The sequence below is a fragment of the Ruditapes philippinarum genome, unplaced genomic scaffold (genome assembly GCF_026571515.1).
Source record: "Ruditapes philippinarum isolate M1 unplaced genomic scaffold, ASM2657151v2 ctg531_1_1_1_1, whole genome shotgun sequence".
In the NCBI taxonomy this organism is placed as follows: domain Eukaryota; kingdom Metazoa; phylum Mollusca; class Bivalvia; order Venerida; family Veneridae; genus Ruditapes; species Ruditapes philippinarum.
The window spans coordinates 678,611-694,509 of NW_026852123.1; the positions used below are offsets into that span (position 1 = coordinate 678,611).

General features: G+C 31.7%; 1 protein-coding gene across 1 annotated transcript in view; it reads left to right on the forward strand.

Annotated features, from left to right (window-relative positions):
- The window catches only part of LOC132749996 (muscle calcium channel subunit alpha-1-like), a 122,525-nt gene continuing 106,626 nt past the window's right edge, over positions 1 to 15,899 (forward strand). Inside the window, 1 exon segment of the mRNA XM_060739949.1 lies at positions 1 to 325. Coding sequence (XP_060595932.1) covers positions 286 to 325 — 40 coding nt within the window. The 5' untranslated portion in view covers positions 1 to 285.

Genomic DNA, 15,899 nt, shown 5'->3' on the forward strand with positions numbered 1-15,899 from the left:
CTCCCTTTGATTCGTAATCTTAATTGTGGAGTTTTTTTTGTAGGGTACTTTAACATTATACATTGTAATTTTGTGAGGAAATGACTAGTGTTCAGTGTTATTGTTTCTTTATTCTTAAAAAAAATTCTTGTGTTGGATAGATTATTGAGAGTGCCTTCTTGTGTGCTGAATATTTTCCCTTTAGATTTAGTTCAGAAAGCCAGTGTTAAAACCAGGAGATAAATTATTTATAATTGGGGAAAGATTAATATAAATTGTGGATATATATATTACACCTGTATGTAGATGGATGCCATAGATGTGAAAGGCAACACAAAAATGCCAGGTAATTCATTTGATTGGAGTTTCTTGGTTTTTGAAATTTTTCTTCTTCTTCATTTTGGTATATATTTCATTTGGCAATCAATAATACCTTTTTAAAATATTGTAAAAGATTTATCATGAACTGTAATTTCATGTGCTATTTTAAGTTACACAATACATTTCATGATTTTCTAAGCTAGATTCTTTATATTTAATGACTTTTTAAAGAGATGAGTCAGGGATCAGAACTTATTAAGATGGTTGAATGATTCATTAATGAAGGATCATAGAAGCTGTTATTTTCCTACCTTTGTAGTTGTATACCATTAATCATACATAGTGGGATAGAAGCAAAAATTTCCAGCTGAGTGGTCCTTGAAACTTACTTTGAACTTCTCTAGATTGTTGTTCTCTAATCATTTGGTTACTTTTGATTTAGAAGTTTGTCTGCTTAGCTCAGTATGGAGAGCATAGAAATAGTAATCCAGGGGTTGAATTTGTTATCCAGGGATTGTTGGTAAATGCATCCTTAGATGGATGTAATGGTGTAATTTTTCAGTGAAAATTGATCTCTGAGATAGTTTCTTATGGTCATTTGTCCTTCACCTCTAATTCTGAAATAATGTGGGGTTAGTAGTCTGTTATATAGGGAGAAGTTGGTAATTACTGGTTAGTTATTCAGAAAAATATGGTCAAGTGGATAAACCGCCAAGATAATTTTGACCAAAAAAATGTGTTAAAATCTTGGGTAAAAAACCAGAAAAACAAACAAATTTGTTTTGTTAGGAAGATTTGGTCCCTTCTAAATTAAGTCCCTTCAAACCACTCCACTCACCAGTTTGTTCCAGTTGGTTACATGAAATTGTTCAAGGACAATGTCACAAAAACTGATTTATGAAGTCATTGCACAAGGCCGCCATGTCTCCATCAATTCTTAATACTAAAACTGCTATGTGTTCAAAATCCAGTGCTTATTAGATTGAAATTTTGTACAACAACAAACATGTTTACTTGTTTTTGTGACTTGGATTAATGAGAAAATATGGGATTCTCTGTATAAAAGGAAATTTCAGCAAATATTAATTTTGCGTCTGAGAATAATGCTTTTGTTGTAAAGTTGAGGGGTGAAGTTTTGTAAGCAGTGGTGGATTGTATGAAGAATACAATGATAAATGATGTATTCTCAATTTACTGTCTTTTATTGAAACTGTAGAAAATTCTTTGCCTTAATAAATCTTTAGGAAAAACATCAATTTTTTTTTTACGCCGAAATCTGTTTCAGTGCTTTTTATTGCGATTTTAGTTGTTTTATTTTTTTTCGTTTTTTTTTTAAATGCAGAATAAAAAAAATATTTTAAGTCTTTATCATGTAACAGAGCTTTGTTGATGTAAAATGGAGTGTTAAAGCTGCATGCTTGCAGATGAGCCAAAATATTTCAAGAAAATCAAACTTGAGTAAAATGTACCGAACTTCTTTTAAGATTCTAAGAAAAGTAAAAGATTAGAGATTTAAGTAATAATTTATGCTATATTTGTTTAATGACTGATCTTGTAGTATTCATCACCATAATTCTACTGAGTGACTAACAATTCATTAAGGGTTATTTTGGGCTATTTTTGCATATTCTGACCTATTTTGGTAATTTTCTTAGATTTTAAGTGCCATTTGCAATGTGTAAATTACTTTCTTTGTTAATTTGACAGAATTTTACTTTTTAATACATTTTAAAAATATATGAAATTTAGCATGAGTCTGCTGCTTTAAATTAAAATTCAAAAGAATGCCCTCATAGATAAAACTGAAAATTTAAGCATGTGAAAATTTTTAATTAATTAGTAAGTCAAGAAACAAGAAAATTAATGGAGTTTTGTTGTTGTTACACTAAATATGTATTCACAGTATTATAAACGTACACATTTTAAATATTAAAGTCACGTTAATAACTTGCTACATGTACATTCAATGTATATCTCCTCTGATGTTACATATAATAATGACATTAATTTGTTAGGAGTGCAGCGTTGCTTGGGAATATACATGTATATATATAACAAAAAACACAGTCTATGAGTTGACTTATTTAATGATTTGCCAACCGGTTTCTCCTATGATCTACCATCAGGGCAAATGTATATATATGATATTCTGCTTTACTATATTATAATTACATGCTGTTAAAATTAGCTCACACTTTGTTGGCAGAGTGTATTTATTTAGGAAAATAAAAGTACAAAACTGTGGTAATACAATGAATAATTCATTACAAGTCAGTATCACTTATATGACAACATCATGACAGTCCCACATGGTGGAAAGTTTGTAAATTTTCTCTAAATTCATGGTTGAATATTGTTGTCTCGATCTTCATGTGAAGAAAATTCATAAATTTTATGTTTTGCATGTTAAGGCAACTCACAGTATCATGTTTAGTATTTATTTAATATATATAACGTAATGAATGTTTTGTATATTTCTATATGGAAGGATAATTAAGCTGTTTGTAACTAAAATGAATACATTTGCGTGTTTACATTAAAACTAGTAAGAACTTAGAAGGAGGTGAATGGAAAAGGTTTAAAGACCTTGTTTAGTGTATATACTTCGCCCTCATTTCCCCCTAGGATCTTTTGCTGGACATACATGTATTAGGGGCCCCTAAAGTGGCCTTAAATCCCTAGCCCATCGGGCATCCCATTTTACCCCTCCCCTCCCCTGAAAAATAAGTCATTTAAGGAATGCAACATGTTGTAGTAAATCAAGCTTCTTTTTTTTCAATTGTTAATCATTTTGCAGTTAGAGTTACATGTAATGCTATAAAACAATGCAAAGTAGGTGTGTTTCTTTTGCCTGTAAGTTGTTTTGAGATAATTTAGTTAACTTGTCAATAACTGCATTAATAAAAGCAATTGTTTCAGACAATGAAATACCACGGAAACAATCTGGCTTGTAACTGACATACCTGGAAAATAATTGGAAACATTTGTTTATTTTTTATTTAGAGAAAGAAGTATCTGTCAGTTGCTGGAATATATATTGAAAAAGCTTCAGGCCAAGGAATTTCCTACCATTAGGAAGGTCAGTGTACCAAAGTACATTCCGGGGATAGGTGAAATAATTACTTGTTAAGTAGAGTTCAAACCGACTTTCTGAACTGATTTCTTTGGAATTTTTCCCAAAGTTATTGAATTCAATTCATTGTAAAGGTGTGTAGAATTTTAAAATTCATGTCATGAGGTGTATTTTCCATATGTACTTTGTTGCTGTTCTCTAAACATTCCCGTAAGTAGAACATAGAATGAGTCAAGAAAGCATGGAATAATTTCAAAGAGGTTGGCAAAATATATAAACATTTTTTCTTATTTAGTTTATAAGAATTTAAATGAGTTTGATTGATAAGCTTATGAAACACTCTTGAATCCTTTCCTTGAATTCAGTACGAAGCAATGAGTGTAAAGTTTCTTGCTCCAAGAAACAATGGCTTGCCCTTAATCTTTGCGGCCAGCAATTCTTAGATCACTATATCACTATATCACTCAGCCACGCTGCCACATATTTTCACATTTTAACCCTAATGCCATGTTAAAATTTTACTATGAATGCTGAGTGAACAAAATTATTTATCATTTTTAGGAAATTTTTTAAAAATATATTTACTGGCTGAGAAGTGAACCCAGAGGGCAAAAATGTGCCTCCTGATCTCGGTCTGAATTGGTCGCATGGGTAAAATTTGCTGCCTGTAGGAAGCTTAGGATTAATACAGACTGTAAATATTTAAGCATTGCAAAAATAAAAAAAAATAAAAGATGAGAAAATTTGTCCACCACAATCACTAATATTATAAATATATAGACAAGAATCATCTTAGAAAATATAATAATTAACCAACTTTATCCTGTAGTAGATAATTACCTTCTTGTGAGAGAGATGTCACTCGGTCATATAAAACATGTCTGAGACAATATTTTAATGTTATTTGGTCTGCGTCTATAAAATTAAGTCTTTGAGCCATGTGATGCATTATGTAGCAAATCAGACAGACTGAAGCACATAAAACTATATTGGTAAGGGAAACACATTTTTTTACCAGAAACTTGTGCATTAATATGTTTTGTTTGATAGGATAGGATATTGTTACAGTGCTTTTACAGTTGACAGATTGGACCAGTTTTACCCAAAGACCATCTGTCTAAGCCGAACAGTAAAGTATAACTACGGGTTACTTGGTTAAGTGTTCTTCGGATCAACATTAACATTTGGATTTAATATTCTGAATTGAAGTATTAGGACCTGTCCAATAGCTAAGAAAATTATGGTGGAGATTCAATAATATTTAAAAGTAAGCATCCGACAAAATGGTTTGGCCGTGCAGGCTGGCCTAGCTATGCTACTATTAGCTAGCTGACCAGTAAAATACATGTAAGAGTATGTATGTTTGGGTTTGTTCGCCATTCATAAAATAATGGTTAGGGCAAACATACAAGTCATGTAGGTTGGATTCTATTGATGATATAGCTCTCTAAGGGTTGGTATGAGGTTCAGAATAATATAGAGGATATTTGTTTAGTTCAGTGTAAGATCGGAATATATTTCACCGAGTGAGCACCAAAAGGTGTATTTCACGAGTGGCGCAGCCACGAGTGAAATATGAACTTTTGGTGTTCACAAGGTGAAATATATTTCGATCTTACACTGAACTAAACAAATTTTCTTTTTATTATATGCAAAGAAACGTTTTAAAAAGACATTAAACCTAATACTGAATGAAAAGCGCGCCAAATAATAATACAACGTGACGTCATTTACGACGTCACGTCATTAAGTTGGTTCCCATTACTGTGCACGCTGGTATTTCACTGAAACAAGGGAAGGGGCTTAAATTCAAAACAGTGAAATTATCAAAGTGGTAATTTCACCGTTTCAAACAGTGAAATTACCAGTTTTATATCACTGGTATATTTGTATAAACCACCGAAAAGCATGTAATAAATGCTTGTCAGTGTAACATAAGCACTATCTAATTATCTAAGGGCCATAATGGCACTGATTCAGAATCCAGGTAGCCTGGTATATCAGCTAGTCAGTCTTATTAAACTGTCTTACCATTGAAAGCGAACTTTCTTTCTACATTTTGTAAACCTGTAATGCACAAACAGATATTCCATAAGAATGACTAGAATGCGTGACAGCTGTAATTAAATACTTAAATTATGACATATGTTACTCTTGCTTGAGAACACAGTCTGTATTTAATCGGACACATATAATATGTATATTGTATGGCAGTTAGTTACTTTCATACGTAAGGTCACACATTATGTAAGGTGTCCCTGTATTTTGTCATGATTTGTCAATTGGAAAATTTTCTTCCTGTCATGAATAGTCATTAGTTTTTCAGAATCTGAGGATGTAGAAATAACATGTAACTGTGAATCCATTGAAATAAAAACATCAAAAAGACGCATCACCTGTCAAAAATGGTTTAACTGAATTGTCTTAAAGACTAGTCAATAAGTTTGACTCGTCAAACCATATGAATTGCAAACGGTTTGTCTTTGAAAAAGAAGAGTTTCAAATCTCATGAAATGCCCTCAGATAAGAGTATAAAATAAAGCTGTACTATACAATGTAAATGTAATTCTATTTCTCTTTAGAATGCACTATTTGATATTATTTATATAATACATGTATATATATATTTCTGTTCTGTGAATCTGTTCTCCTTAACTCTGTCAAGACCAATCTTCAGATTCTATGAATCCATTCATGTACATGTATGATATTTGCACAGTTGAACAATTCAAATAATGCAATGTTTTGAATTGAATTATTGAGTGATGTTTAGCCTTCAAGGTCACATCTGTTCAATATGACATCTGCCTGGGCAATAAATTGAAATATTAAAACATCTTCAACTTAACCAGGCTAAATTGTTACAATGGACTCACCTTTCTTTTATTTTAGAACTTCCCATTATTAATTTTAGGGATTATTTCAAGAATAAAATGCTTATACATGTATAGTTAAGTTCTTGGCAAGCCTTTCTGCAGCATTAAATAAAATAAGATGCTATCCAGAAGTTGACAAATCTGGGATTTTTCAATCTTTATAACCAAGGGTACATATTTTACCATTATAAAGGAATATTTCAATTTTGTCATTCCTTTAAGTTAAGAAGTATATTGATTTTTTATTGTATTTCCATGTAAATTATTTGGCAATCTGTCTGAAGATTGTAAAAGGTGGTCTTCAATCTTTATTGTATATTTTATAGAGTGGACTAATATTATGTTGTCTTATGTAAGGTTTCATCCCTGCCTTTTATTACCCATACTGTCAAGTTGAAATCTTTTACAAGCACCTTACCAACATTTAACAAAAAACAAATGAGGGGTTCAATTTACACTCCTACAATGCAATTGCACAGGTTTTTTGTCCATTCCTTGAGGACATTATTCAACTGTTTAAACAGAAAATGTGTTTCTTTATTAAACACAAGATGTGTTTTTATAAAGGAAACAGAATTAATCGGGAATTACAATGCAGAAAAAGAAAACCAACAACAGTGTTTTGCAAGTTATAATAGCTCCTGGGTGAACAGCAAAATAATGGGTAGAGATAGAGAGAGGTTTGCCAGACGTTATCCAAATTGATGACACATTAGGCCTAGTCTGAGTGATTAGCCTGAAGCCAAATTGGATTGTAAAGAATAACCGAACAAGATAATCTGATCTTAGATTAGATCAGTAACATCTCTTTTATATAACTCCTACCCCTTATACTATTTTTGCCTACTTTCACAAAGTTTCGATTGTACCATTTTCATGTGATATTGTTTTGAAATGTTACATATACATGTATATAAGTACATGTTGTTTTTTTTCCCATATAAAGTAAAAAGGTAAATTTCATGCAGCTGGACCACGTGGTCCTAAGAATTAATGTTCCCATTTTAGTTTTAATGCATTTACTTTAGCATCACTCAAATTGTGCAGTGTTAATGCTCAAGTTCTGAACATGAAAATAGTCACTTTGGTTAGACTCAATCAACCAGATTTTTCAATTTTGCTATTTTGGGCCTTCTTACAGGATTCTGTAATTTTCTATTTAAATTTAGTGCATTTCCTGTGAGATTATGAGAAAATATGGTTGCACTGTTAGAGGAAACTATGCCTTGACCATTATACAACATGTAGGCCACTACACCCCCTTCAATGCTATTCCCCATAGTTTGGAATGTGAACAAGAACATTTCTTTTTTGAAGAATACTAAGTACTTCTCACACTAAATGGCACTTATTTTAACATTATCATGTACAAATATAATTATTCAGAATTACTCAGATCAACATTAAATTTCTCATCTCACAAATGCAGAATTAGGGAAAAAAAATTGTATTGATTTATTAATATTCTAGAATTATTAATGTCATCATGTGACATACTTTTAATGTATGTAATGATTTATAAATTTATGAAATGAAATGTTATTTACAGTGAAATAAATAATTAATTATCTACTCGACAATTACTGCATTATGAATAAATAAGAATGGCATACATGTATGCATCTGTGAGTTTTGTTAACTGTGTCCGTTAAATATTTCACTAAATTTGATGGGGAAAAAAAACACATTGTTTATTGATTATATTATTATTAACAAAATATTTGTATATTGTAACTTATCTAGAAAATTGTTGTACTCAGAAGTATAGTCTAGTATGGGTTTTACATTGCACCCACACAGTATACCTGGTTAATGAGGACACCAGCTTCACTGGTGTAGGAAGACCTCAGGTGCCCCTCTTTGCACTATTTCAGGCACAAATAGGCACCTGAGTAGAACTTTCGGGCACCTGTCTTAAATTATATGAATAAAATTTTTATTTTTTTTTTTTTTAATTTTAAATGACACACTGGAGGCATTTACGTTATTCTAGCTTTTTTTAACAATCAAGGGAGAATTGTTTCTTTTAATAATTGATAACCATAATAGTTTTTGTTAAGCAGTGGAGGCTTAAATTGAACTCCAATAAATTTTGTGAAATAATCTGTATTTGTTGTTGTTTTTTTAAATATGGAACAGTCAATGTTTTAGTTTGATCATCAGCATTGACTACATTTATTTAGATGTGCAGACCATCATTCTGGCATACCAAACACATTTTCTTGCCACCAGATGCTATGAAACAATAAATTTTATGCATTTTCTGTGCAAATTGCGTGCAGATTTTCTCGCAGTTTTACACTTACAATGTATTTAAACCCTCATATTTATTTAAATAAGGAAATATTTCGTTCTGTTTATCACATCTGCAGGAGATTAATTAAAAGTGATAATATCCTAAAATGATTACTTTTGCAGGAATACTTTGTTTTGCATGTTTACGGAAAAGTGAAGGCCAATTTACATCGCATGTATTCTCACGTCAGTGTTTTAATAACAATTTATTTTTTCTACAGACCTTTTCGTTGAACATTTTGGTAATGCCACCAACACTGGTTGGAATTTTGGAAAAAGCATCATAAAAAAGTCCTACTTTGTAATTTGCGAGTTACTTAAAAAAAAAAAACAAGTTGTTTCAAACAGCTGAATACATAATGAATAAAAGAATAGCTGCTATTGATAGCCTTTGTACTCCTACTTGTATAAGTAATTTCAAGAGATTTGATTTTGAAAGAAAATACTTCTTAAAAGAAAGTCAGCAACAACATTAATGCAGACTAATATTTGGGACTTAAAATAGATCCAGCCTAGGCCACCGAAATGTTGCGGTCAGCCATGAGACATTGTCACTGCAACAACTGATCTGAATTATAGTATCTTGATATTGATATTGAAATCGCCACAAATTACAAACATGAATGGAAAAGTCTAAATCAAAGAATTGGGCAAATCCATTAATCGAATTTTGCAAGGTAAAAATCAATTTATGCTGTAAGTCTGTACAGTAATTATGCTCTATAAACATGTATGATAATGATTCCTTTACATTACTGTAGATTTGTTTCACAATGTTACAGCCCATAAAAACGACTACAGAGACTGTACTTAGATATCATAGCAAGTAAATACCCGACATTTTCCCCCATGTGTAATAATGCTGCCGATTAATTAACGATAATTGATTAGTGATTGATAATTTTGGGTCACCTGGTGCATAGAGCATTATTTCGAACCATTTAGGAGTAAAATCAGCTCAAATTGCGTCCAATCATCATGAAGATAGTGAAAGCTCGTTGTGATTAAATGGTGTTCAATTATAATCTGTATTGGTCTAGATGTCGATGGAAGAGATCTAGTCTACGTTAGTTCTGTGTGACAAGTTTTTGTCATATGATCAATATTGTTGTAAGGGGCATTGATTTGTGTGCTTTTTCGCCATTGTTTTGATGTTGATAACTTTTAAAGGGAGTCATGTGCTTGACAGTCAATATGATAAGATTACAGTCTTATCAAGTATGAGAAAATAATGTTTGCTGCTTTCTGGTGGTCCTGACTGGTGTAGAATTTTTATATTGATACAGGTTAATTAGAATTGAAAAACTAAAGTTTTCATTAAGTTAGGAAATTTGTTATTCATTGAATGCAATTTATTTTGTGTCTTTGAAATTTTTCTTGTAAGGTCTTAGTTTAGTAAAGTTTAGTTGAAACCTATTTATATCAAATGGATTGCGAAACAAGTTCTTGCAACTCACTACTGAGTCTGTTTCCTTGAACCAACCATGCAGTACTGGTTTCATTAGTGTCATATGAAGAAACATGGTCATGAGCCGAGTAGAGCTCAAACCCATTATCCCTGGTTCACCATTCTCCTTTATATAATATTAAGATCTGTATCATCAACATATTATTTAAATCATTGGAAAATTTTGAACGAGTATAGATCCGTATAATTGTGCAGTCTGACCAGGCTCAACTTTGTTGGCTACCTAACATCTAGTCCAACTTACATTAAACGTGTCAAAGAGAAGTCGAGACAAGCTTTTTCTTTGGACGGTTTCACAGTTTGAAAAAAATAATCAGTAAAATAAGGCAACCTAACCTCATATTTCATCTGAATACTCCCAAAATTTATAATGAACTGGTCCGAAAATGGAAACTGGACACGTCCATTTAAACCAAAATCTAAAAACGGTGGCACCATTAGTCCATATTTTTTTGGCCATCTTCAGAACAAGGTACTTAAGTTCAAATATATCTTTTATGTAAGTATGGGGCACTAAAAGATAAGATCGAATAGCCTCTAGAATATTGCTATACCAAGAAAGAAAAAAGAAAATTCTGACTTTCAGCTATTTCAAAAATATGCAATGGTTTGGCAAAGATGAAGATATTATGCAGTCTTTATCTGTACAATTTCATAGCTTGCAGCCAATTATAAGCAATTTCTCCATCTTGTAAAAATTAAAGGCATACAATTGCTGGGAACCTTTGCCAATGAAAGCCGAAATAGAAATGTTTGTATATGTAGACTTAAAGGTGAGTCTGAGACTTTTACTGTATAGTTAAGTCCACCATTTTTTGTAACAATTCAAAGATGTTGACTGTGATTCATATAATATATATATTATAATATATAAATATATTTATTATTATTATTATTAATTCACTCAAGGATTATTATTACACGTTATTCAGAATTCAGCACTGGCCAAAAAGTCGGGGAAGGGGTGGTGGGGGTTACACAAACATTTCTGATTTGCCATAATATGGCTTCACAGTCCACAGAGTAAACATCATGTTGCATTCATTGTTGCTATATGTTAACCAAGTTTAATTCTAATTGTACCTAACAGAAAAAAAACCCCATGTGTAATTGCCCTATATTTGCAGATTTTCGGAGTATCTCAATTCTCAGTAAAATTTTATTATTTTGCGTAACTATTTCATTAGGAATGCTAACAGCGGACATTGCTTGATATGCTTTTAAAACATTGTATATGGTCAGGACAAGCTGCACTGTATCACTCGATGATTAAATAACAATGTACTTATAATCCAAAATTAAAAAAATATATATAAATTGAGCAGTGAAAATTATAAGACTGGTATATTGTTTACAGACTGGTTTAAGGAAACACTGACTGATGATTCTTTCTATACTTAAGTCAAGCTTAAATTAAATATGTTTACATGATTATATTTGATGTCATAGATACAATTTGAGTTGTGCATTATTATAACATTATTGTATAACAAGAAGTCATGTCATGACTAGATCTATTGAGAAAATTAATAGAAAGGTTAAAAGTCTTCTAGTAAGCTAATATCATTTAGTTTTTTTAAAAATAATTTTAGAAGAAGAAAAAAAATCAACATATTTTTTTATTAAAGCCTGTTTTATAGCTTTAATATGTTGCTATGGTAACAGTGTCGACTGTAGAGACATAAGAAAATGAGTGACTTTGATTTACTACATTAAAGATCAAGCATTACTTTAAAAGGCATTTAATTGTTGGGTTTCATTCCTCCAACAGTTGCCACTTGACCTATACTGTGTTGGTGCGATGTAAAACTCTACCCAAGTGATGGTTATTTATTATATTATCATTCTTTGTAAAATAGCTGCACTACCCGAGTATAGTAAAGAGAGATTATTATACTGTTACAGATGCATTAAAGTGAAGGGCAGCATGGCTGAGTGGTTTATATGCCATATTTAAGAAATCTAAGGATTACTGGTCGACTGTATCTTCAAGCCTAGTCAGGCATGAAGCTGTTTCCGTGAGCAAGAAACTTTACGCTCATTGATAAGTAACTGGTTTGTTTATACAGAATTTATTTTATTAAATTTGATCGTAAAGAAAGACACACTTTTGAATCCGTCCCTGGAACCAACCAGTACAGAGCAATGAGTGTACAGTTTATTGCTCAAGGAAACAACTTGCCCTTGACAGGGTTTGAAACCCATGCGGCCAGTGATCATTTGATTACTAGTCTGATGCGTTAACCACTCAACCATGCTGTCAACCATGCTGTCAATTACTGGTTGACATGCTTCAAGATTGTGTTTTAATAAGCTTTTATATAAGTTTCCTACTTAATTGAGCTAAAACGAATTCTGTAGAAACTATTAAAGAAAGATCATCCTTTAATTTTGATACTAAACTGCTAAAAAATACGTGAATACAAGACTAAAATAATATTGCAAGAAAGGGGATTAACTTTATGCACTGAATTTAATCTATTAATGTCTCTTATTAAATTTCAATTTTGCTAGCTAAGTATTTTCTGCCTCTTTGCAAGTGTCTTACTTCTAAATTAGATCCCTTCAATGACTGTGAAATTGTTTGACAAGAGATTATGAGACTATATGAATTGAGTGGTCAGACAAAATTTCGTTCAATCTGCATCACAAAATAATGTGATATTGTGAGAGGTTCTATTTATAGATATTAATCAGTTTTTCAAGTGTCATCACCTAATGTTTTTTTTTCACTCTTCCTTTTGAAGAGTAGTCTCATATTCAGGTTGAAGACTGCTATTTAATTTTGATGTCTGTGATTCTTTGATTGATTTTGGCTCACCAAACTATTTTTGTATTGATATTTCATGGCACTTGTATTGTTCGTTGATTTGATTGCTATTTTGTGGGACCTAGTTTTCCATGCCACTTAATATAACTTAGATGATCGTGTTCATTATTATCAAATGCCAGAGTTTTCATACAGTATTTTAGTGAGAATCTGACTTAAGTTGGCTTAAGTGACCAGTGTAAGACAGTCTTTATCATTACTATATAAAAAGTAAAGCCTCAGTCTGTTTAAGATTGTATCGAGGGGTTAACCGCAAAACTGCAGTAACTTAAAGAAATAAAGGAGGACTAACAACAGTTTTGAGGTCAACCCTCGATATAAGAGGTTGGATATAAGAGGTTGTGGGTTCCATCACCAGCTAGATCTTATTAAGTGTCATGAAATAGACACCTTCGTTCATATTTATGAATTTATCATCTTGATCCAAGAGGTCCTGAACATTGAAACCTGAGAACCATCAAACTGACCTCAGTGTTTGACATTTTGTTGTGAAGTCTGACCAGACTCTGTAGTGTTGGCTGACCATCTTCAAATTTTATCTCAATATCCCAAGAATTGACAACTGAATGATGGACAAGTCAATTTAAGAAATGATTTAATAAGTTCAGTATATTATTTTGAGAGTAAAGCCTTTATTATCATGCAATATATTAGATTTTTGAAGAATAAGCTAAAATCAAATTGCTTCCCATTACTCAATTTATTAAGATCTGGGTCATGAATACATGTAGTTTTAAACATATGTTTTCTTACTTATTTGTTAGTTTAATGAAATTGTTGGGAAAAAACATCAGGGAGTCTCTTATCTGGTATTTTCACTTACAAGAAAAGGTTAAAGGAAAAGCTGTTCCTGTTAATCGGCACTGAAGGCAGATAGGCAGATGGTCATACCAGTGATATCAATAATTATGTTAGTGCAAAGATATTGGTGATGGTTCATTACATAAATTTTTACTATGGAAGGAAAGAGAAAGGAAACAAGGGAGAGCAAGTTAAATAAAGGTGTTACTTATAGTATACTCACTCACTCACTCACTCACTCACTCACTCACTCACTCACTCACTCACTCACTCACTCACTCACTCACTCAATCAATCAATCAATCAATCAATCAATCAATCACTCAAGGGAGAGCAAGATAATTAAAGCTGGTACTTAATTACTCACTCAGTCAATCAATCAATGAATAAACAATCAATCAATCAAGGGAGAGCAAGTTGAATAAAGGCCATACATGTAATAATTAATCACTCACTAACAAACTCAAAGGGGGAGCAAGTTAAGTAAAGACGTTACACTCACTCACCAAAAGCAGCCCCCAAAAGAACATATAATTTACAGACTTACAACTGTTAGATTTTTAAGAACAAAGATGAAGTTAGTGGAAATTACAAGTCAGTTAACCAACCTGTTGATATCTTTCTCAGACGAAATGGAATCAAAAAGGGATGCTTTGCCATGCCTTATCTCTTGTTAAAGAAGACAATTCTGTTATGTCAGTCAATGAAGCAAATGATTTAGACAGAATCTACATGTATGTGATATGAATACACTCAAGTCATTGACTTTCTTCTCATTACACCTGGGTATCAAAAATACACTTTTTCATATTTTCTTTTTGTCTTACTAGAACTACATCAAATTTATAGCAAATACTTGAATTAACATAATCATATTAAAATACATCGTAAATCAGAATAAGATAAATTGAATTGTGAATTATTCTAATTCCTGAAAAGTCTTGTTTTGATTGCAGACTTGAAATTGTATGTTTTGAATGTGTCTTTCAAATGTTCAATTATTATATGTCTAGAGCTACAAGAATTTGATTTATTTAGACTGGATATATTATGTATCTTTATAATAAATTAAATTAGTCTATTATTAATTTTCCTTAGCCTGTGTTTAGCATTCAGGAGTCTAAGTCATCAGGACAAAAATTAACATTTAACCCCTATTCTCTAAGTATCTTAAATGGACTTGTCCTTTAGTTATGGGCATAACCATTCATTATTTTAAGGGAAAATTTCAAAATATTCACTAAGCAAATAGCAAACAGCTAGTGCAGACTTATAGGAATCGGATGGCACAGAATATGTAACTATAATGCACCGGTTGCATGGGTAGATCGAATAGATTCAACAAGCTAATTTAAATGTATGCCATATATTTAATTCATATAAATGTCTAGTCCAGATATTTAGATGTAAACCATGGATTTGAAGCTACAAATGTATTTTTTACATTGGCTATTTTTAACATTCCGATAAATGTTAAACTGTAAAAAATTAAGAATAAAGGCTAAGAAATATGTGGCTTAAATGCCTGCAATGTTGCGACCATTGCACAGCAAACAGCAATGTGCCCTGAGTCTCTACACTACATGTTAGCGGCTCAAATTTTATAATTTAGTGAATGAAAAGTAAAAAAGTCTTCTTTGCACATACAAAAAATCAGCTTCAATGAATTTAATGATATTACAAGCGTAAAATTCTCTATTTAACAAGTGCCATTGTGAAAGGATGAGCACTTGTTTACTCTTCTAGCTTCTGAATTCAAGCCATTCCATCTAGAAGATTAAAGAATGCTAGCTTCTATTTATTAGACTACACAGATTTTCTAGATTACTTAATTCGTATATAGCATTCCTTCCAGCAATTTTTTCTATTTAATCAAGCAAATTTAATGACGGGAAATTCTACTGGTCTTAATATCGGGGATATATTGCTCAGGAACTCTTATAAATGAATAGAGACCGAACAATGTGTACATTTGCATATTCTGATAAAGAAAAATCTCGCTTGTCAATCAATATGGGCAAGATTGTCAAACGCTTTGATATAGGTTTTCCAGTTTTTTTTGTAGTATAACATGTAAGTCAATGTTGTCCATCAGAGACAGTTATTACATTACATATATCGCATTATTTGACACTAAGATGATGCCGGGTGATGTCCGACGCTGAATGTCAACTGAGAGATTACGACTCTCGACTCGCGTTTTATTGATTAGGTTCAGAAATGGGAAAAACAATTACTGTCTGTGATTGCCAGCAA